General features: G+C 39.0%; 1 protein-coding gene across 3 annotated transcripts; it reads left to right on the forward strand.

Moving 5' to 3' along the window:
• Positions 1-3,727: 3,727 nt before the first annotated feature.
• Positions 3,728-24,175, forward strand: LOC126281560 (60S ribosomal protein L21). 3 transcript variants are annotated; one of them, XM_049980631.1, is made up of 5 exons: positions 3,728-3,831; positions 4,050-4,189; positions 10,693-10,826; positions 14,033-14,162; positions 23,953-24,175. In XM_049980631.1, the coding sequence occupies exons 2-5, from the start codon at positions 4,061-4,063 to the stop codon at positions 24,037-24,039; spliced, it is 480 nt and encodes a 159-aa protein (XP_049836588.1). In that variant the 5' UTR covers positions 3,728-3,831; positions 4,050-4,060; the 3' UTR covers positions 24,040-24,175. The 3 variants fall into 3 exon arrangements, with proteins under 3 accessions (XP_049836588.1, XP_049836589.1, XP_049836590.1); XM_049980632.1 differs by having other exon boundaries at positions 3,795-3,826; XM_049980633.1 differs by having other exon boundaries at positions 3,830-3,974.
• Positions 24,176-24,824: the final 649 nt, after the last annotated feature.

Genomic DNA, 24,824 nt, shown 5'->3' on the forward strand with positions numbered 1-24,824 from the left:
AGCAGTGACAGCAGCAGAGGATCAAGTAGGTAAAAAGACGAGGGCTATTAGAAATCCTTGGATAACAGAATAGATACTGAATTTAACTGGTGAAAGGAGAAATTACTAAAATGCAGTAAATGAACCGGGAAAAAAGGAATACAAACGTCTCAAAAATGATATCGACAGGAAGTGTAAAATGGCTAAGCAGGGATGGCTAAACGTAAGGATGTAGAGTCACATATCACTAAGGGTAAGATAGATACAGTGTACAGGAAAATTGGAGAACTTTGGAGAAAAGAGGACGACTTGCATGAATATCAAAAGCAGAGATGAAAACCTAGTACTAAGCAAAGAAGGGAAAACAGAAAGGTGGAAGGAGTATATAGAGGGTCTATTCAAGGGCGATGTTCTTGAGGACAATATTAAAGAAACGGAAGAGAATGTAGATGATGACGAAATGGAAGATATGATACTGCATGAAGAGTTTGTCAGAACACTGAAAGATCTAAGTCAAAACAAGGCTCCGGGAGCAGACACCACCCCCATTAGAACTAAAGACAGCCTTTAGATAGCCAGGCCTAACAAAACACTACCATTTAGCGAGCAAGATGTATGAGACAGGCGAAATACCCTCAGACTTCAAGAAGAATATAATAAATCCAGTCCCAAAGAAAGCAGGTGTTGGCAGATGTGAAAATTACCGAACTATCAGTTTAATAAGTCACAGCTGCCAAATACTAATGCGAATTCTTTACAGACGAATGGAAAAAGTGGTAGAAGCCGACCTCGGGGAAGATCACTTTGGATTCCGCAGAAATTTTGGAACACATGAGACAATACTGAGCCTACGACTTATCTTATAAAATAGATTAAGGAAAGGCAACCTACATTTCTGGCATTTGTAGACTTAGAGAAAGCTTTTGACAATGTTGACTGGAATACTCTCTTTCAAATTCTGAAGGTGGCAGGGGTAAAATACAGGGAGCGAAAGGCTATTTATAATTTGTACAGAAACCAGATGGCAGTTCTAACAGTCGAGGGCTATGAAAGGGAAGCAGTGGTTGGGAAGGGAGTGAGACAGGGTTGTAGCTGGTCTCTGATGTTATTCAATCTGTATATTGAACAAGCAGTAAAGGAAATAAAAGAAAAATACGGAGTAGGTATTGAATTCTATAGAGAAGAAATTTAAAAAAAATGGCTTGAGCACTATGAGACTTAACATTTGAGGTCATCAGTCCTCTAGAACTAAGAACTACTTAAATCTAACTAACCTAAGGACATCACACACATCCATGCCCGAGGTAAGATTCGAACCTGCGACTGTAGCGGTCGCGTGGCTCCAGACTGTAGCGCCTAGAACTGCTAGGCCACTCCGACTGGCAAGAAATAAAAATTTTGAGGCTCGCCGATGACATTGTAATTCTGTCAAAGACAGCAAAGGTATTGGAAGAGCAGTTGAACGGAATGGAGAACGTCTTGAAAGGAAGATATAAGATGAACACCAACAAAAACAAAACGAGGATAATGGAATGTAGTCGAATTAAATCGGGTGATGCTGCTGGAATTAGATTAGGAAATGAGACACTTAAAGTAGTAAAGGAGTTTTGCTATTTGGAGAGCATAAATAATTGATGATGGTCGAAGTAGAGAGGATATAAAATGTAGACTGGCAATGGCAAGGAAAGCGTTTTGGAAGAAGACAAATTTATTAAGATCGAGTTTAGATTTAAATGTCAGGAAGTCGTTTCTGAAAGTGTTTGTATGGAGTGTAGCCATGTATGGAATTGAAACATGGATGATAAATAGTTTAGACAAGAAGAGAATAGAAGATTTCGAAATGTGGTGCTACAGAAGAATGCTGAAGATTAGATCGGTAGATCACATTACTAATAAGGAGATATTGAATAGAATTGGAGAGAAGAGAAATTTGTGGCATAACTTGACTAGAAGAAGGGATCGGTTGGTAGGGCATATTCTGAGGCATCAAGGGATCATCAATTTACTATTGGAGGGCACTGTGGAGGGTAAAAATCGCAGAGGGAGACCAAGGGATGAGTACACTAAATAGATTCAGGATGATGTAGGTCGCAGTAGGTACAGGGAGATGAAGATGCTTGCACAGGATAGAGTAGCATGAAGAGCTGCATCGAATCAGTCTCTGGACTGAAGACCACAACAACAACATAGCATTAACTTTGATACACTGTTTATATTTAATGAACCCTGAGCATTACTCAAAGTAAGCTTAAATTAGATATTCCACTTATTAATCAAAGTGCTATTACTGTGGGACAGCAATATTTTGTTCTGTTCTTTTAATGATAGTTTAGGATTTATTTAAATATAATTTTAATCTTTTTTGAGCTGTATATTCACTGCTCTGTAATAGTCTATAAGCATGATTGTTACTGTAAATTAAATCAGATTTTTACGAAAAAAACCTTGATGTTTATGTTTTGTTTCTTTTTTCAGAGCCAAAAAATGTGTCCGGCTTGTTGAGTTTCCTGGAGTGTCGAGTTATCGAGAGCCCAGTTTTCTGGGTTCTAATGTTGATTATATGCCTCTAAAATGCTAAAAAAAACTTTAAAACTCATAATGTTTCATCTAAAATCTAGAAAATTTCCCGGGGCAAGATCCCCAGTATGTCTCCCCCCCCCCCCCCCCCCGCCCAAATATTTTTATAAGTTGGCTCAGAAATTCAGCTGTGTGTGGCCAGCTAAATGGCGAATTGTGTATACTAAGCAGTACATCGACACAACGTCAGTTCGTTTAGCATAGAACCGAATAGTGTATGTGAGGTTATAGGATATCATCTGCGATATAAAAAGTGAGAATATAGTGTGAGAATCAAGGAACTGCTATGATAAATTTTATTAATTACCGAAGCAAGCTAAACAGCAAAATTTCTTGAGCGACTTCGAATGCTAAACTCATGAGAAGTGAAACAGCATTTCAGACCAGGACATTTATTTACTAGAGAAAAAATATGTACACAAACACATCAAACTAAATTTGTGAGCAAAACGCACTAGTCTTTATCTTATCCACTACTTTTCTTTGCTGCGCAGCAAACTGGTACATAAATAAATTTATTTTTCTCCCTCAATGAAGCTGTCCCTTTTACTTAAAATAGGTTATTAAATCAAAATTTCTTCATCATTTTAAGTTATTATTTATGCATAGTGAAAGCATCGAATCTGTTCCGTTTATGTAAATTCTGAGTTACTCTTAGGCTCTCAGATATCTGGCCTCTGATATTGAAGAACATACAGTGTAAAAAGTATTCAAGTCAGCATGGAACATTAGCAGTGTACCATGAAAGCGAAGCACAATGATAAAATGAGAACTAAGGAGACTCAAAAGCGTAGTATCCTCAACTGTATTGTGAGAGAGCGCTTCGAAAGTAGGTTAACTTCCTATGTTAACAAACGACAACACCTATTCCCTTACTATCGTCAACTTCAAAACCTTGATATTGACATTCCGTTCTGTGTCGTACCGCTTCGTTGACGACTTGTGTGAATGTCTCCAATTTAAATACTGTGTTCTGTCCCGTTTTGTTTTTCGAGTGTGAGTCGATTTCTAGGCAATCACGGTGAAGGAGCGAAACATGGCTTTTGCTTTACATTCTGAAATAAAAAGTTATTAGTAGTACAGCATAATATAAAATATAATCTACTATATCGATTATCCCGGTGAAGTTTGAAATAAAACGACAATAGTAAAATCATTGCATACACGTTGGAATAGTCTCGCTGATTCGAAAGTATGTACCAAATTCAGAGATTTTAATGCAATGTGCGTCTCTTTTCAAGGAAGGCTTCGTTGTTCTTTGGAGGCACGGGTGAGGTATGGATAGAGAAGAATTTGTGTAGAATTGGAAAATGTGTTTTTGATCATAAACTTTTAGTTTATGGTTGTTGGTTTTGCTTTGTAGTGATATAAGAAAACGTTTTTATGTATTTTAAGTAAAGTAAACTTCGCTTTTATTCGTAAGTGTGTTGACATGCTGTGCTGCTTGCCACGTGATTGAAATTTGTACCAAAATTGTCTTATATATTTTTTAGGTTAGCCCACAATGACGAACTCAAAGGGTTATAGAAGAGGAACGAGAGATTTGTTTTCTCGAAAATTCCGGAGGCATGGTACAATTCCATTATCTACGTATTTGGAAGTGTACAAAGTAGGAGATATTGTTGATATTAAGGTGAGTGCGGTTTGGAAGAACGTAGCACATGGTTTTTGTAGTCTATACAAAAGTCTTCTTTTAGAAATAGATATGTATTACGCATTGTTAGTATGGCTAACAGTCTAGACCTCACTGCGTTTTTCAGATGTGATTACATTTTATCTATACCGCTTGGTTTAAACGAGCATACTGGCTTCTCATAATATTTTTATTAAAGGAAATGTTAAACTGCAATGAATGTGAAATTTGATATTAGTAATTCTATGCCGTATTTGTTAACTTCCGTGTGATTCAGAATTATTGCACGAAAATTTCTGGTAGTATTCCTTATTTCATCTTCAGGCAGAGAGATCAGTTCACTTTGCACTTTAAAGGTGTCACTATATGGTGGAACACGATTGGGTTTTAGGGAGTGCATCTGAATAGTCTGTCCTCCACAAAAGCTCTTGTGGTGACTGCATAAGACGTGAAGGGCATTTTCCTATAGAATGAATTATTACAACCAAAACTGAAACCTTGTTACTACAAAGTAGCAAATATTGCTGTACAGTGAAGTTGATTTTTTTTTTGTAAGGTCGACACCATTTGGTATCAACTCATTATTGGCAACTTCTGTAATTCACCACACCAGACATTCCCCGAAAAGTGTGCCAAGTTACATGTAATACAGTACAAAGTTCACATATTCATGCCAAGGCTTTCCAGTCAACAGACGTATAACAGCATTATTTGGTTGAATTAATGTTTCTTTTTTGACTTGGATACACACAACCTGTTGTGTGAAGTGGTACAAAGGCAAACAAGACAACGGCCAACAATGTATCTATCATTCTCCACTGTCATTAAAAGAACAATACATGGATTTTTAAGTACATATAGCTTTTTCAAATGGAATTAATTCATTGACACATCTTGATCAAATGCCAATAGCACTAGACATGTTGAGAAACTGGACATGTTGGACACTCTCTGCCAACATGATAAAAGCGAGTTTGAAATGAGTTCAGAATTTGTAATGTTTGGGCTTTTGCTATATTATAGTTTACATTTCTCTCAAAATGGTTGCCCCGTGTTGTATATGCTGCATTATTGCCAAATTTTGCAACAAAGCAGATTTATTCACAGAGTGACTGAATTATTCATTCGTGTTAATGTTACGTTTTTATAACTGTAGTTGTGAATGTGCATCTGTAAACATTTTAGTGTGTTTTCCAAATGAATGTCAAATGACGGCAATGAGCTTGAAGTTCCTCACAAGCAACTTTAATTAATTAGATTGTCTATAAAGTATTGTCTTAGTTGTGTGACTGGATTTGTGGATTCCTGTCAAAAAGGTCACAGTATGTAGTAATGTATGGAAAAATTGAGAAAGAAGTGTCATAGGCCTTTTGCTGTTCCTGATCTAATAGATGAATTAGGAAACAGTCTGGGCAGCTATCTGTTTGCAGATGCTGTGATTTTAGTGTCCTATAAAGTCATCAGATGATTAAAATGTAGAATAAAACAATTTAGACAAGATATATCTCTGGCGAGAAAAGTGGCAGTTGACTCCAAATAATGAAAAGTCTGAAGCCATCCAAAGAATACTAAAAGGAAAGGAATCCTTAAAATTTTGATTTATAGGACAAAACACACAGACCAAAAGGTTGTAAATTTACCAAAGCACTTATGGATTACAGTTGTGGATAACTAAAATTGCAGCTATCAAATGGATAATGTTGTTTGGAAAGCAAACCAAAGATAATGATTTATTGGTAGAACATATAGAAAATGCAACAGGTCTAATAAAGACTACTTACACCAAACTTTTCCGCTCTCTTCTGGAATATTGCTGTTTGGTGTGGGATCCACAGCTGAAAAGGATTGATTGAAAGAGTTTAAAGGAAGGCAGCTCATTTTGTATTATCGCGAAATGGGGATAGACTTCCACGGTAATGATATGCTAAGCCCATGTACATGAGGAGGAATGAATGTTCATAATGAAAATAAGAGCTTAGACCTTGTACAGAAAGATTGAAGTATTTGTTTTTTCTGTGTGCTTGTAGAGTGGAACAGTAGAGAAATAGTGTGACGGTGGTTCGGCGAACCATCTGCGGGGCATTTTAAGTGTGAATTCCAGAGTAATCGTAGATGTAAATGCTTCACAATCAGCCGAGATTTATATCTCCCATTTATAACTTCTTAAATGAGAATCGTAAAGCAAGACTTCTATTTTTGAAAATGCAAGAATGAACTGCAGAAGAATGCGTCAGCAAGAGAACTTGACAGAGATTGAAAAATAAAATTTTCATAGCTGTAGAAACCTCAGGAAAGTTTTAGTGTCAGATGCAAAGGATAGAAATCTCAAGAAACCTGCAACACACAGGTTGTTTTGACAATATTTTGAAGCACTCTATGTTTAAAATGTATACAAGAAGGGAATGCCCAACATCACAAAAACTCATTACAATTATGCCTGAGCAAATTGGCTTCAAATGTAGCATATCATCAATGCAGTGAATTTTAAGACATTGGTTTCAAACCTCAATGAAACATGGGTGAATCGGAATCATCCAATAAATACCTACTTGAAAATGAGTAATGGTACTGGAGTTACAAAGTTCCCATAGAAAAGGGTTCTGGGATACTTATGCTGCATGCTGGCTCTTCTTTTGATTTGGTTCCTGAGTGTAAATTTGTTTTTAGGTGTATGAAAAATGGTAGTAACTGCCATTTGAGAATGAGTGCTGTCACTCAAAAAGTTTCATTGAACAATTCTTTCCATACCTTGCTTCAAAGTCAGTCATTGTAACTACAATGCCAGTTATTCATTTCTTACAGAGAAAAGACTTATGTATGAGCACAAGGAAAGGGGATATTGTGCTCTGGCTGAAAAATATCCTAGACAATGTAAGCGGACTTGTGCAGACCTCCTGCCACTTTTTAATTTATAAAAGTAATGCTACAAATGTACATATTTGACTTTCTTGCATGTGGATGTGGTCACACAGTTTTGCGTTTGCCCACATATCACTGTCCGTATAATCTGATAGAAATAATTTGTGCATATGCTATAAGCATTTCTTATCACCACCAAACAGAAGACATATAACATAACAATACAATCTGTTGTTAACGGCATTCACAGTCAGCCAAATATACTTTTCGTACCAGGCTGTATGAAAAGTGCGTTTTTGTTTGGCTTCACTTAAAACTACACTGAGTGTAGGAGTAGGTCATTTGTCCTCCAATTCACACTTTTTCATACGTTAATGTAGAAAAGGCATTTTTAATAAAAATTCTGTAAGGTGTTCAGTTGCTGGCTCACTCATGTTGGCGACAACAAAAATGTGCACTAAAATCAACAAAGAATGACTGAACACATACCATGTGGCTGTTCACTTCCATGCAGTGCACAAGCCTTCATAGAAGAGGGGAAGGGGAGGAGCCACGAATGCCACTAAAGTGCTGGTGCACACAGCCAGGGAAGGGGAGGGAGGCAAAGACTGAGAGCAGTCGAGCTTCAAGCAGGCAAATACACCAATACTCAGTGTGTCGCGCGGCCTACAAAACTGATGCCTTCGCACATTTAGGGCTCTTATTAGGAAGTCTGTCTACCCTCATGCTACACTACTGAGGAATATTGCATGTTCGTTCTTTTACCTTTCTTATATACTGGAGTCACCTGTGCTTTTCTCCAATTGCTTGGGACTTTGCTGGGTGAGTGATTCACAATAAATGCAAGCTAGGTAAGAGGCCAATGCCGTAGGGTACTCTTTGTAAAATTGAACTGGATTTCATCTGGACCTGGTGATTCATTTGTTTTATGATCTTTCAGCTGTTTCTCTGTGCCATGTATGTTTATTTCTATGTTGTCCATACAGGCATCTGCCCGATTGTCAAATGACAGTATGTTTGTACGATTCTCTTTTGTGAAAGATTTGTGGAATGTAAAATTTAAAACTTTCTTTCATTTTGCTATCTTCAGCTGCTATGTCAGACTGCTAGGGACTGCATGGAAGCTTTAGATCACTCTTAGTGATTTTACATATGATCACAATTTTCTCGGGTCCTCCACCAGATCTTTTGGTAGGTTGTGACTGTGGTCGTTTTATGCTTCACGCATAGATCTTTTTACAGATGCACAAATCTCTACTAACCTTTGCTTGCCATGATTTGTGCTTCCCCTTTTGAACCTAGAGTGCAACAGCTTCTGCTTCCTCAGCAACTGCCAAATTTTGTTGTTAAACTGTGGTGGTTCTTTCCCATTCTTTATCCACTCACTAGGGTTGTAAGTCTCCAGGCCATGGTTTAGAATGTGCTTAAACTTTTGCCATAAGTGCACTACATCCATCTTACTGGAACTAAGTGAGATGTTAATAACTGCTTATCTGACCTATCTAGCTTTCCTGACTGATTAACTTTCATAATCATAGTTGCTATAATGACATGATTGCTGATTCCCATTTCTGTACTGACAAGGCCAATAAGGCTGGGCCTATTTGTAGCCACAAGGTCTAAGACATTTCCATTGTGTGGGGGCTGTCGAGCTAGCTGATCAAGATGATTTTCAGGCAATGTATTGAAAGTACATCGCATGACTGTCTACCTCCTGCAATGACTCCATAGACATCCCAGTCTATACTTGGTAGGTTAAAGTTGCTTCCAATTAGTAATGCACGATCTGGGTATTTCCGTGCTATAGACCATAGACTCTTTTTGAATGACTGTAGAACTGTCACAGTGGAATTGGGTGGCTGGTAAAAAAAATCTGACTAACTTTCACCTGACATATGCGATCAGATGGCTACATTGTGACACTCAATTTTGATCTCAATAAAGAAAACATTTTTGTCAACACTTCTACTCCTGTGGCCTCTAATCTGTCTTTCAGATATACATTCCATCACTCGCTAAATATCTCGGTGCTTTCTACTTCAAGTTTCAGTCAGTTCTCGGTCCTAAGAATAATTTGTGCGAGAACTTTCCTGGAGGACAGTAAATTCGGGGAATTCTGTGCCGTGTGGGTCTCCATGTGTTATCCGAAGACAGTGAGACTTGTCACAAATTTTGGCTACTGTTAGGGGGACTAGTTGTCTTTAAAATAGACAAGGTGAAATTTAGGAAAAGGGAACCTGGTAAAGGCCATAGCAGTTGTCAGAAATTGGGTATTGGGTGGAATTCAGTGAGGGTCAAAAAATACATCTGTGAGCCCATTGAATATCAAATACAGGAAATCTTTATACAAATACCTGAAGGGTGGCAGGCATTAGCAACTGCTTCCGTTCTGACGACACTCTTGGTGTTGAAGGTTTCCAGCATCTTAAGAGTGAACCATAGTTTAAAGTTTGCGGACAAACATCTATTAAAATTTTGTGGGTTACCTGACTGAAGATACGTCTGTCAAAGGTATGTGATAGCATCACTTTGCTTGGTACTGTACATTTTATTACTTTTGGGGCATCCATGTTAATTCTGTTTCATACTCAGTATTTTGATTCTGTGCTCTTGATTATATGACAAAAGCACTATGCAACCTAGATACCAGTTTCTAAAGCTGTCATGCCATACTTGGTGAATTTTGTGTTTATACTTGTGTATTTTAGTGTGTTTAAATGATACAGTGCATGGGAAATATTCCATTTTTTCAGTTTGTTGTGTTACAGTCGAAGAAGTCAGATACCTGTATATAAAAATGCTATCCTGAATTATGTGGTTGGTGGCCTGTATGCCTAAGATTTTTGTGTGTTCACTCTTTGCAGAATGGATAGACTACACTTCATCAAAGTAATTTTAGTCTCAGTTGCTTTTTCAAAGTTGTGTACATATAACTAGAGGAGTGAAAAAGCTTTCATGCTCAAACCAGAAGCAGGGAAAAATTATTGTCCAGTGCTGTTTGATCAGTGATGCTAACAAGATAACTATTTATCACAATGCAACTACTGCAAATTTCGACGAATTATAGGATAGATATTATTTTGACCAGAAATGTTCTTGTTGCCTTCTACATTTGACCTACTTGATGGCAAACTATGACCTTCCCACTAAATGTAGATATGTTCAGAGTAATGCTACATTATGTCTCCCACCATGACCTTTGTTTCTGATAAATGTGACAATGTAGATGTCCGGTCAAAGCAGAGCAGCCATATTAAAACTTCACTACAACCCCAAATCTTTGTAACTCGTTGACAGATATGTCTGTATACACAGTAATAAAAACTGTAGCATATGTAACTTGATTTGTCATGAGGCATATCATTATGAAATGACCTAGTATTTTAAAAATGATTGTTGGATACAAATGAAAGGCAGCACATATTATTAATGTAAAATATCCTAGTGTAGTTTATAATGGTATTTGACATTTATTTCGAAAGAGATTGATTAAACGTGATTATATTTTTTTTACTTCCCTTGTCACTTCTAGTACTATGGTTGGTTCATTCACCAAATTAAGTGAATTCCTACTGTCCATACCCAGCTAAACTAGAGTGGGATTCGTTAATGATTGCTTCTTAATTATAGTCTTCCATTCTCAGGGAAATGGTGCAGTGCAGAAAGGTATGCCATACAAGTATTACCATGGCAAGACTGGCCGCGTTTTTAATGTGACACCCCATGCACTTGGTGTTATTGTCAATAAGCGAGTACGTGGCAAGATTATTCCCAAAAGGTGAGTGTTTTAATATTTTGTTAGTGTTTCGTGAACAATATTGTATTTATTGCATTATCCAAATTACTCATGTAAATTTGTGAATGTTACCCTTACAGTCAGGGGATCAAAGATTGTCTTAAATTGGTAACGCGACAATTTCAGTATTTTTTTGTAGTTTTGCACTGAAGGTTGAATCTTTTTGGACTTATTGCTTACTATATGGTATGGTATTGTATTATCTGATCTTTTTTCTTTTGGTTCCATAACAGCAGCTTATACATAACAGGGAAGTACCATGTGCTCAGTTTGAATGTTTTTCAAGTCCTATGGTTCATGGCAGTATGTTAACAAGCTATACATCTGTGTCATAGGTTTGTGTTAAGTGTTAAATGTTTAACATAAAACTGATGCAACCCCAAATTTTTTTTCATGTCAAAAGAATTAAATGTTAAAACAAAATGTGTGAAAAAAATCTGTAATTTTGATCTCGTAAAATTTTATTACAGAAGAGTAATTATATTGAAGACGCAAAAAGTTGATGGTATTAGTTGCCAATGGACATTGATTAAATTAATGGGGAAGTTGAAAATTTGTGCCTGACCAGGATTCGAACACAGGTCTCTTGCTTTCTAAGCAGATGGACTGACCACTACGCCATCTGGACATAGTGGTGGGACGGTGGTCACTGCAGCTTTATGGGCTACCCTATCATGCCTCCTGTCAGACCCAAATTAATGTAGTGCCCCTTGTCCATTAGCCTCGTTATTGCCATACTGAAGGTAATGGGCAGGTGGCACTACATTAAAATTGTGTGGATAACTTGAGAATTTGGATCAGATTGGAGGCATACATGGGAAGACCTTGCCTAGTAAGGTGGCGCGGGTCTCCTGCGTTGTTCCCCTACGCTCTGTAAAGAAGTATGGGACTCGTCGTCATCATCATACATGGGAAGCCCGTAAAGTTCAGATTACCACAGTGTCCGGATGGCGCAGTGGTCATCGCCTCTATCTAGTAAGTAGGAGACTTCGATTTGAATCCCAGTCCAGAAAAAATTTTCAACTTTCCTCTTTGATTTCATTAGTGCAAACTGTCAGCAGTTCCTTTATCTGTCGATTGACTAATAATGGCTGTGGGTTCAAAATTGACTGTTCTTTCACACATATCCAAAAAAAACATACACCACATATGTAATTAGATTTCCTGCTAAAGTTTACTCTTGTGGTTACATTTTGAACATTGCACCGCCATATGGAGTATTTTGTGGGAGGAGGGGGTAACATGCAGTTTGTTGTGAAATTGCTATAATCCGTTATTGTGTTTGTTTGGCTATTTTAATTAAAATTTAAATAGGTGTGCTTACTTTTTGTCATGCCCTGCATTTCTGGCATTGTTGAGGTAGGAACTGTGGTGTTGACTTCAGTTTCAGATTGGTCATTGTCTATCTTGATGCAATTTTTTGCACTCCGAACAATCTCAGTGATACTTCAGTTTCTCCCGGCGTATTTCTTGCTCGAACAAGAGTCGCAATGGGGAGCCCACTCTCGCCTGTGGTCGCGAATTTCTATATGGAGTAATTCAAGGAGGAAGCTTTGGCATCATCCAAATGGAAACTTACTTGTTATGTGGATGACAAGTTCATGACCTGGCCGCATGGAAAGGACAAGCTCCTAGACTTCCTTACACACCTGAACTCCATACATCTGAACATCAAATTCACTATTAAGACCGAAGCAGGAGGAAGATTGTCATGGTCAAAAGAAGAGTGGACGGCACCCTGGCCCATGGTGTATATGGGAAGAAAACACACTCTGACATGTATTTGCATGCAGATAGCTGCCACCACCATGCGCATAGGAATGGGGTGCTAAAAACACTGGTGCACAGGGCACGCACCACTCTTTGACGCAGAGTGTCTGCCCCAAGAGCTGGAACACCTCAGAACTGTATTCCGGAAAAACAGGTACTCGGAATGGCAGATCAGACACACTCTCCACCCCACCTCTACACAACGTGTGGAGACGGAAGAAGTCAATGAGAACGAGATAGCCACTGCCTATATACCATATACTGGCACACTATCGGGGAAAATAGGACGAATATTGAGGAAACACCGAGTAGGAACTGTCTTTTGCCCACCAAATAAAATGCTAGCATTATTGGGAAGTGTCAAAGACAATCTCTGTTTGCGGAAGGCCGGCATATACCAGATTCCTTGTCAGTGTGGGAAGACATATTGGACAGACAGTATGCATTATCGAAGATCGCTGCCGAAGACTTCAGAGGCACAGTTGACTTGGGTACCACAAGAAGTCAACGGTCGCAGAGCACTGTTTATCCGAAAATCATGAAATGCACTACCAGCATGCCAGGGTCGTGGCACAGATATCTAAATACTGAGACAGCGTCATTATAGACGCTATTGAAATTCATACCGGTAACGGACTCATCAATTAAGAATGCGGCTACAACCTCAGCAGGGCATGGGAACCAGCATTGAGTCTAATTAAAATAGTGTTCAGCAAAGGAAACTAATGGGTGACTGGGGCGAACAAGGCAATTATACCGATGCCATCACATACGCCAGCGTCTCAGCGACTGCTCACACGCGGACCGCAGAGAGAATGCCTGGCAAGGGGAGGGGATTTAAGATGCCCACGTGACAATGGCGACATGTCTGATCGCCGAAATAATGTGGCCGTTGGACAGTATGGACTGTTTGAGAATCTCTAACATGTTTTCATGTGTAATAATTGTACATGAAACATTGACTACAAATAGCATTTTGGGGAATACTGCATGAAAAGAACAGTTTTTAGCATTCTTTGAACTAATTCCTTGCCGAATGCAACATTTATAATGCACCTAGTAAAGTGATGGGAAATGTTGTGCTTACATTACTGGTTATTTGAGCGTTCAGGTGAGATGTATGCTCCCAATTTTGACCTGTAGTGTATTACCTCCTTTAATTTTACACTTCAGTTGTTAAATTGCAAGAAATAAATTTTATGTGTTTACTTTAAAATTTTCCAATAAAACCTGGCATTGTAGAACAGAAAATTTTAACAATAGTTATTCTAAGCTAATACTGGGTGCCTTTTGGAAAAATTCCTTGGCTTTCCTCTGGTAGCCTTTGTCTTATCAAATATAACTAGCTCAGTTTTGCATCACATTTTCAGGAATATTTTTTTTCATAGTTTCAATTATTTAAAATTGCTTTGTTGCAGAATAAACATTCGCATTGAACATGTAACACATTCAAAATGCAGACAAGATTTCATGAAGCGTGTGAAGGAGAATGAAAGACTGCGCAAAGAGGCAAAGGAAAACAACACAGCTGTTCAACTGAAACGCCAGGTAATATTGTTTCTTTAATGTTTCAAGTATTGTTGCAGTTACAACCACTACAGTGTCGGGCCTAGAATAGACGTGCAGCACTTCCTCGCCTTTCGTAAGAGGCAGCTAATGGGAGTCATTTTGTTTCATATTATTTTTAGCTAGGTATTTTGACTATACTTTGGGCTTCTGGAGGTCTTCGCTTTTTTAAGGCTTTTCTCTCAACTTTTTTGGCTCTTTAAATTGTGGTCTCCGTTTTGGGTTTTACCTCCATTTTTCCAAAATCTACCGCAGTGCGAGCAGTGTGGAAAAGGGTGCCCTACTGTGGTGCATTAACTTTACACTGTGCGCGCTGTTGTCTTTGGCACCTACTAATGAAATGCATCTACATCAGCAGCAAAAATTCAGTGTGGCAGCCAATCCATCTTGGTGGGGTTGTCATGTAGTTTCTTGCTGATTGGTGGGGTTGTCATGTAGTCTCTTGCTGATGGACCCTTGACAGCACAGGGATCGCACTTCCGATGCTTGAGCTGTATTCTCCCCATGTCAGCCAAGGAATACGTGCCTATCAACTTAATGGTGACCATGCAAACAAGGCTGTCTCAACAGTCATGAAAAGTGATTTTAATGCAGACATTTACAATCCTACGGCATTCCGTCTTTGACCATGCCTCAAGATGAGTCGGGTAAGGTGAATTGGTCAGTTTGCCGAATCCTTTGTTCCTGAACTGACTGTGGATCTCTCGCTACAACTGAGCCACTGCTTTTCATTCAAAATATTGTGAAGATAAGTTTGGGAAGGTTTCAACAATAGATGATCAGAAATGAATCTTTGCTGATCAAAACATCACACGCCAACCACTCGTGGGCTCTTCAGGCCTGTATAAAGATAGGAGATATGCCAGTCACCATTTCTCCTCCTAACAAGCTGAATAGAATTCATGGTGTTATCTTCCATTGGGCACTAATGCTACTGAGTGATGAAGAGGTGCGTTCTAATCTGGCAAGGCACAGCATGGAGTCAGATTTCTTCGCTGCATCCAGAAGAGACGCAAAGGTAATGTAGTGGGCATTGGAGCCTTTATCCTGTTCTTCGACAGCAAAGTTTTGCCTGAGAAGGTTAAGGTCCTGGTTTATAGGTGTGATATCAGGCCTTATTTTCTTCCACCGATGAGATGTTTCAGGTGCCAGCGATTGGGACACATGTCCTTCCACTGTTCTAATGAGGCTATCTGTTGGGCATGTGGATGGGCATCCCATGAGGGCAGCATTAGTGACCAAACCCCTCAATTTGTCAGCTGTCCAGAACCTCACCCTATTCGTCAATCACAATGCTCAGTGTTTAAGAGGGAGAAGAAAATTCAAGAGTATGAAACACTTGACTGCCTATCTTACCAAGATGGAAAGAAAAAGTTTGAAGGACTTGTCACAGTCCACACCTTATGTGATGACAATATCTCACACAACACTCCTTAAGCCTGGTCCTATTCCAGGTTCCAGGGCCTGTCCCACAGGTTAGGGAGGGAATGTCAGCTCCTACACCACCTACCCCTGTAGCACCGGTGGTTCCCATACCATAGATGCCTAGTCACTCTTCAGCGTCGTTGGGGACAAGGACAACTGGCAACGTACCCCTCTCTCAAGAGAAGGTCCGTCAGTCGCAGGCTCCAGCTTGAAGAAAAGTATGGTCCTGTTTGCTTCCAGAAGATAAAATTGGGAAATATTCACAGAAATCAGTCTCACAAGTATAAGCAGAAAGATAAACTACTTTCTTAGGCTTTGGGTGTTCTGCTCCCTATCCCTACAAACCTCGAGCCTATGCACCTTCACGATGTCACACAGACTGACTGTGACCTGTTAATGAAGTAATCACGCCCATCTTTTCCATTTGCTACTTTCTCAGACCTGACTCCAATGCTCCTTCAATGGAGCTGTAACAGCTACTATTGCCATTTGACCAGACTGTGCCATTTAATGGCTACTTTGTAATTGGCATAGTGCTTCAGGAAACAGTTTACAGCAACACGGCTCTCTGCCCTGAAAAACTACAAACTGTACTGTAACAATCATGTTAATGTCAAGAGAGCATTTGGGGAGGGGTTGTATCCTCTTACACTCTGATATTTTCATTGAGCAGGTGCCTTGTGCCACTGTACTAGAGGCTGTAGCTGTTAGTGTCTACCTGTGTTTTTATGACAATATGGAATGTTCATCTACCCACATACAGACTTTTCCATTGTCACAAGATATTAGTGAAACATCTGCCTTCCTCTTAATGGGGAACTTTAATGCCTATAATCCTCTGTTGGGCAGCGACACTGCTTCGCAGAGGGTGCGTACTAGAACACCTCCTTTTAGAATTAGTGTGCGTACTCAACACTGGAGCTGAAACACATTTCAGTGTAGCCCACGGAGCATACTCAACTATTGATCTCACAGTTTTCGGTCAGAGTATCTTAATGTTGATTCAGTGGCACGTCCATGGTGGTCTTTATGACAGCGACAATTTTCCTATCGTCCTCTTCCTCTCCACTCAACAGGCATCTGAACATGCTACGCATTGGTGGCTTCGGAAAGCTGAAAGGCAACCTTTCTCCTCTACAGCCACTTTTGCAGCCAGTTGTTCAACGGTTATCAACAAAATGGTATGGGTTACTATATACAGTTACTCGTGCTGCTGCAGCAGCAGCAATGCCAGACTCCTCCGGCTCGTCCCAGCGACCTCTGCTGCCGTAGTGGTCTGAATGTGTAGTCAGGGTACACTGCAGGGCCCTTCAACAGCACAAGTGCCACCCTTCAATGGATAATTTTAATTGCATTTGAGAGATTCCCAGTTAAAGTGCAGTTTTTAAAGAGAAAGAAACCTAGAGTTTTGGTAGCAACACATCTCAAATATGCTATCCCACATCCTATCGTCCAATGTATGGACTAAACTCCACTGCATTTGTGGCTCTCTACCACCGACGGTGGTTCCTGGCATCCTTGTTGTTGTTAATTTCTGCACTGATCATGGTACTCGCAGACTGTTTTGCAGCTCACTGCACTGAAGTGTCCACTTGAGGTAATTACCATCCTCATATCCTGACCCGGAAATACCTTACTAAGTGCTTCCCACTATATTTCTATGCACACAGCTTTTAGTGAATGGGAGCTTTGCCGAACTTTGGCAGTGTGTCAAGATATTCCCCTTGGACCTGCCAAAATCCACAACCAAATACTCAAACATCTTTGTGCCGACAACATGAGACATATTGTTGGGCTTTTTAGTTGCATTTGGCCGGAGGGAGTATTTCCTTCTCAGTGGCAGGAAGGTATTATTATTCCTGTCATGAAACTGGGAAAGAACCTACCTATTTTAACTAATTGCCATCAACAGCATCATGCATGCAGTGGGCTCCACAGTCTCTCAGTTACTGTATGTGATTAATTTTTGCCTGTACTATGCCTCTGCATCACTGCACACTGCTGAGTGCAAACTCCAGTGTCTGCAGAGTACATTGACTGGACTTTGAATTAAAGCTATCAATTTTCATGTGCAGAATCGTGAGTTGTGCATTTTTGCTGTCTCTGGACAATGTGTCTGCACCTAGAAATTTATCTTGGTGACAAATTACTTGATTTCGTTGACACTTTTCGATTTTTAAGTTGTAGCAACTTTTCAAGTTTTGAGTTGTAGCAACTTTTCAAGTTTTGAGTTGTAGCAACTTTTCAAGTTTTGAGTTGTAGCAACTTTTCAAGTTTTGAGTTGTAGCAACTTTTCAAGTTTTGAGTTGTAGCAACTTTTCAAGTTTTGAGTTGTAGCAACTTTTCAAGTTTTGAGTTGTAGCAACTTTTCAAGTTTTGAGTTGTAGCAACTTTTCAAGTTTTGAGTTGTAGCAACTTTTCAAGTTTTGAGTTGTAGCAACTTTTCAAGTTTTGAGTTGTAGCAACTTTTCAAGTTTTGAGTTGTAGCAACTTTTCAAGTTTTGAGTTGTAGCAACTTTTCAAGTTTTGAGTTGTAGCAACTTTTCAAGTTTTGAGTTGTAGCAACTTTTCAAGTTTTGAGTTGTAGCAACTTTTCAAGTTTTGAGTTGTAGCAACTTTTCAAGTTTTGAGTTGTAGCAACTTTTCAAGTTTTGAGTTGTAGCAACTTTTCAAGTTTTGAGTTGTAGCAACTTTTCAAGTTTTGAGTTGTAGCAACTTTTCAATTTAAAAAGCATTGAGTCGGCAGCCAGGTGCTGTCTGGCATCCATAGTTCCTTGACTATGGATGTGTTGCCTATGAGTCGGCAGCACCGTCAGTACGAGGTATGTTGGCAGCCTCCTGGCAGAAGCTGGTGTCCCACTGCTGTGGGTTAGATGACAGCGGCTTCTAGCTAATTACGCAGTCACAGTCTCAGATACCTGCTCACTCATGTCACTCAACTCTGTTCTACAACCAACATTTCAGATGGTTTGCTTACCACCCAAAACTGGGTAGACCAGCTGGGATTCGACTCAGTGTATATACTGCAGAGTTGGTTGCTATATCTCAGGGTTGTTACATCAAATACCTTACCATGACACACTCTCTGCTTGCCTACCTAGCTACTTCAGATGTTTGCAGGTGACAAGACAGCCACTGCCAAAGTGTTGACTTTCCTGATGGGAAGCGGATTTTACACTAAAATATAATACTCCTCTACTTTCAGTTTTAAGAGTGGTTGTGGTGGGGAGAGGGGGCCTCCTGCAACATGGGTAACCCCCACCCCCCATCCATGTGATTACAGGTTACTTTCTTTCCGTTCACCTCATTTTGCCATTCAACTCTCGACACTTGTACGTCCTATTGCATGTGTTCTCAAATATATTTCACCTATTATCTTACAACTACTGTTGTGCCCTTTTTTAAACACTTTGGCTTGCTTATATAGTTGGAACAGCCAACTTTTTTACCTTATGTGTGTCTCCATGGGATGGAGGGACTGATGACCCAGTAATTTAGACCCTTTAAACACACAATCATTGTCACTACCACCACCAATAATGTACCAGATTCCTAAAATGAAAAGGGGGTAATCTATAACATTTTCTATATTATGTATTTGCTATTTTTATACGCCATTTTGGATGGCAGTGCCACATACAGGGAATTGTCTATATACTTACATGTTGCTTGGAAGTCATAGAAAATAAAGTTTCATCACACTTGCAGTATTCACCACCTTCACTTGCAGCTACTTGAGTACTTCTGTCCTCCACACCAGGATGGGGCATGTGAGCTGCCGGCAGGCACTGCGAGCATTTTTATCGCCATGCAGGCACAATGCATGTGCAGCTCGCATTCTCTTTCTCACAAACAGGACTGAAGCCTGCCAGTAATACAGGATTGGCAGCTGATACTAATGTTTGTAGTCACACGTGTATACTTTGCATTGTTGTTACAGTACGACAGTGTGATGAACACTTGCAACACAGTATAATATGTGCATAGTATTGGACCAATGGCAGTCATCAAAAGTATCCTTAACCTTTTCGTTGCTGTAGAGATGCTCTTTGCATTGGTTGCTGTGGTGGCATTCGTTATGTCTGTACTGCTTGCCAAATGGTGATGCCTCTGCTGATAGAGGACATTCCGGCCAATGTAAGATTCTTATCTGATTTTTCAGAAACTATTATGTGAAAAATTTGATTTTTGCTTATCATACAGTTTGATATCTGCACTTGATAAAGAACTAAAGTTCTTTTCATTATGTCATACTTACTGCACTACATCAAATTAAATACAACATCAAACAAAATTTTAAAGATTTTGGAGACATAAAAACGCATTATGTAAACTTTGTGAAAGGTTGATTTTAGTGAATGAAATGTATATAAGATACCAAAATTTTATTTAAAATTGAGAGCAGAAGGATCTCATTTTGTTCTTGAGGTATTGGGTTTTATATCCGAAGGACAGTTGCAAGCAGTGCACCCATTCACATTCTTGTGCATAGTGAATCACGTGATCATAACAATTGTCATCTCATAAGATAATAGAGATATCGAATGAGGTTTTTTGCAAGTGAAGGGCTACAATGAGGCAAATACTTGTAACTTTTTTATTCACCAAGATATGGAAGTAGTTCCTCTGCAGCAGTCAGATGTTTGGCAGTTCAGGGCACTTTCAGATGCACATAGGACAGAAGAAAATCCAAGTGGAACGTGTACACATGTCAACAGCACTGAGAACACCTTGAAAGGGTTAAAGAGCACTCATGTGACACAAAAATTCATTAAATGAAAAAGTAAACATAGCTAGCTTATATCAATTCTGTTTGAAAGAAATTGACACTACTGTGCATACTTCTATGTGCCGTCTCATCACGTATTGCTTTGTGTGTCAATTATGAAGATGTAAGGCAGCTGAAGTGTTTTGTATGTTTGTCTGTGAGTGAAATTGTTTTGGTTTTTCCTTGTGCGACCTGCTTGTACTTCGTTTCACTTCCCTCTGGAATGCATCGTTCCAGTGTAATTTGAAAAACTAAAGGCAGCTACACAAGTTGACACCAGCAGACAGTAGAAAAGTGGTTGACGATCTGCAGTTTAATATAGGCACAGAGTGAGAAAGGAAGAACAAATAATCTTTCCAGTGAGTAATTTCATAATGAGTATTGCAGCACCACAAACTAATACATTGTATAGTTTATCAGTTACAACCATTAGTAACTCTGTATTCTGTCATTCAGTTCAGCAGAGAAAAGGGACGGGGGAATCAGTATAGGCCTGAAAGAACATATATTAACTTAATGTACGTAACATTACTGAGAAGTGTTAAGTTCTATTTACATTATGTTCCTTATCAAATCATTATCACCAGACTTGACCAACCATTTTATTAGCTCCATTTGTGCAATCAGTGAAAGTTTTCTCAACAAAGGTAATTTTGTAACTGTTTCCTAGGCAAAAAAAATGTAGTAGACTGTAGTTGTATCGTGCATTTGGCACCAAATCAAGTAGTTTCTACATGAAGCTGAATTCAGCATGAACCTCTCATAGATATAGCAATCTGAGCACACCCATGATTTCATTCAAAGCCTAAGAGAAAAACAAATATTTAGTCTCATCTTTCAGTTGCGTTGTCACTTAGTTTATTTCCTCGAACACCTGTGATTTGTTTTTTTATGAAAGAGGAATTGCTTTCAAAACTGGAAGGGTCTGTAGGCACAAGGTTGTTATTGCAGCAACAAAACTCTAACAAATTCTCCATCACTGAAGGGATGACACCAGCTTGGTTATTTTAAGTGCTATGTAATATCTCAGTCTCGTTGCACCATCATCTGTGGATGATATGGTTCTCTTCCTGTAGATGCATTTAAAGGAAGACGTAATATCAAGGCCAAGACTACATCGTGCTTTATAAATAATTGTAACATTTTTGAAATTACATATCTATATGCACCTTCTATTTCCTGTTGTAGCTTGTTAAGTTTGGCCTTCCTTTCTTCGGTAGGTAGAGTGATCAGGAAATTTTCATGGAGGAGTTGAAAAAATGTTGCTTCACATTTTTCTTCAATGTTGCTGAAATAACCTTACCTAAAAGAAAATTCTGAGGGCTGTGTTTTTTTTTCCAATAAATAGTACTCATCTTCCCACTTTGGACTGAAACATAGGGATTCAACAAATTTTCATTTTGAGGACCTCAACTCATCCTCAGCCAATTTCCTCTCACTAATTTAGCCCTACTGTGGATGCCAAAGATACATTGACACTGACAACACTAAAAGCACAAAGTAAATAGTGCCATCATGCTTCCTGAGCATCTGTAGCAAACAGGTAATGTTAGCAGAGAGATATAGGGGGACCGGCTGGCTGCCAGAGCCTGCAGGCAAGAAATGTGGGCAACTCACAGATGTTCCTGCCCACAGTGGCACATTTGCCCACACATCCTCTGCACTGACTTGCATGGTGAGCTGGTCAGTCACAAACCTAATTTTCTTTTAGAAATGAACAAAGGTGTGAAAGAGATTGAACAATTCTTTGGCAAGTATCTATACCATTTTGGTGGAAAAGGATATTTTTACAGATTTGTAGTATCATTTTCCATGCTTAAAATGTTGACTGTGTGAGGCAGTGCAAGGTGGATTTATGCTTAAAGACACTTGAATTGCATGAGGAAAGAGCAGGTTTGCATTTGTTGGTGTCATAGAGATTTGTTCTCCTTAAGTCAGATTAGGCAAATGACAGAATGATTCCTTTGAAAAGGGTTGTGGCTGGTTTCCTTGCTCCCCCCCCCCCCCCCCCTGCCCCATGGTGTAATGGTAAAGTTGCCTCACATACTGTGTACCATCAGATAAATGAGTGATGTGCTGCACTGCATCCTGGTTATGTGCTGTTGTCATTGAAATTCAGCTACGCACAGTAAACACTTTACACTTTGTCCCAGTATTACTGTAGTTTTTAAAAATCAGATGTTAAATAGTCTGGGATTGTTGTTGACTCGGTACTTCTACTATTTTGTGGTCTCCTTTACACTTATATTATTGATAAAGTGGGATTTTCTCTTGCCACAATATGTAGAGGTGTTATTAAATGCAAAATTTAAACAGTTCAGCCATGTCTTAAACAAGACCATTCTATTTGCTGATGTAGAAGATCTGTTTGACAGACACGTGGCACCTTTCTATAATTAAATGTCTGTTAATACATTTTATGTTTATGCTGGTGCAATAAGAAAAGTTAGTTCTGTTGCCAAAAACAAATTACTTATTTACTTATCTTTTGATTGTTATTTATTGATTGTGATTTTTGTTTTTGGTCTCGCCTTACTATTAGGAGTAGAATTATTAGTTCCACAAGCATGACAGAATGTTTATAACATGATACATTATTTAACTATTACTTATATTGTAATTTAACCCTTTGACTACAACTTGCACGACTGTGGCTGTGCTGAAGGTACAGCTTTGTGACATGTATTTCACCACAGCTAAACAATAAAGAGAGGTCACATCAAATGAATTAGCAATTGCAAATAAGGCCTACCATCAGGTGTAGAATGGAATGACAATGAAAATTTGTGCTGGACACTCAAATCAGGATTTCCCACTTATCATGGGCGGTCACTTTACTATTTGGCTATTCGTGTAAGATTCAGACCCGACCCAAACTTCCATGAGTCGTAGCCATTCATCTATGACGTGAACTCGTACATCCATTATATACATCCCTATACAGGTCAGGCTTGCATGCATGTCCAAAGGAACTTTGCGTCATTATCAGGCACAGCAGTATCGTATTTATCTGCTTATACTGGGCAAGTAACCTTGAAAAACGTCTGACCTGTACTGGAATATACATAATGGATGTATGAGTTCAGTTCGTAGACGTTTGGTTGACAAGATATAGAAGTTTGGGTCTGGCTGTGAGTTGTGCATAGATAGCCAAATGGTAAGGTGTCTGCTCATAATAAGCGGGAATCTGAGATCGAGTCCCAGTCTGGCACAAATTTTCATTGTCATTCCATTCTAAAGCTGATGGTGAGCCTTACTTGTAATTGTGAATTTATTTCATGTGTTCTGTAATGGCTGTGGTTACTGCAGTGGCTGTTGCTTTGGACATGCATTGTGTCTAAAGGAACTTTGCATCATAATCAGAATAACACAGGCACTGAAATATCGTATCAAAAAAAGTGTCTCAAGACTTCAAAAGCAGTTCATTGCACCATGAGACTATGTTTACCCTGAGCTGTTGTAGCAGTTAACCACACTTGAAGGATACTTTAGTAGTTCACTACAGTCAAAGGGTTAAGTTGTAAATAAATTTACCTGAAAGATTTGTTAGATTTAATGTTTTCCCCTATTTTCTTGCAGCCTGCGCAGCCAAGGTCACCACACATCGTTAATGGCAAGCAAGAACCCATCCTCCTTGCACCAATTGCATATGAATTTATTGCCTAAAAAAGCAATTGTGAGAGACAGTGTGATGAAAGTGTTGGACTCTTATGCATTGCAATTTATTATCCATAATGGATGGAGTTATGTTGGTTGATCACCAGAATTGTGGAATTAATAAAAACTCTCGACATTGCTAAAAGTTTTGGTAAATTTATTTTTAGTGCATTAATGTGTAAATGTAGATTTGCACATGCCTCAATATTTCAGTGACTATTGCCAATTCCACTGTTTGATTTATGCAAAACATTGACGTGAGTTAAATATTTATGAATGTTGCTTCCATGTTTTGATCATAGCCAGTACACTTTGGTGCAGGTAACGAAACCGCTTTGTAGGTGTGGACTTTCCGAACTAGATTTTTATCGGATTGAAGGTACTGCTGCTGCTAGTACTGGTACTAATACTACTATTCCCTAAAGCTTTTTTTTTTTTGTTTGTGCTGTTTGGCACATTCTTTTTATGATATTTTTTTATGTATATATATTTCCATATAGAGTGGTGATACTTCAGATATTTGTGCCACCTAGGTAAACTAAAAGTGAGTAATTCTTGGAATTTGGGTAGCAGCATGGGGAATTAATAGACTGTACTGAGCTGGGGGCATTTCAATACTACCAGTGCTCATATTGTTATTGGCTTCAAGCATTTTTGTGTGATGACAGTTTTGTTAAATGGTGTTGCTTTTTGTAAATTGAGAATGGGGATTGTGGATTCACTGTCTTGAGTTGTAAGGACGATAGGAATCTTGGTGATATGTTCCCATGAAAATAAGAAATTTGCCGGGGTGC

The sequence above is a fragment of the Schistocerca gregaria genome, chromosome 7, assembly GCF_023897955.1.
Source record: "Schistocerca gregaria isolate iqSchGreg1 chromosome 7, iqSchGreg1.2, whole genome shotgun sequence".
NCBI lineage: Eukaryota > Metazoa > Arthropoda > Insecta > Orthoptera > Acrididae > Schistocerca > Schistocerca gregaria.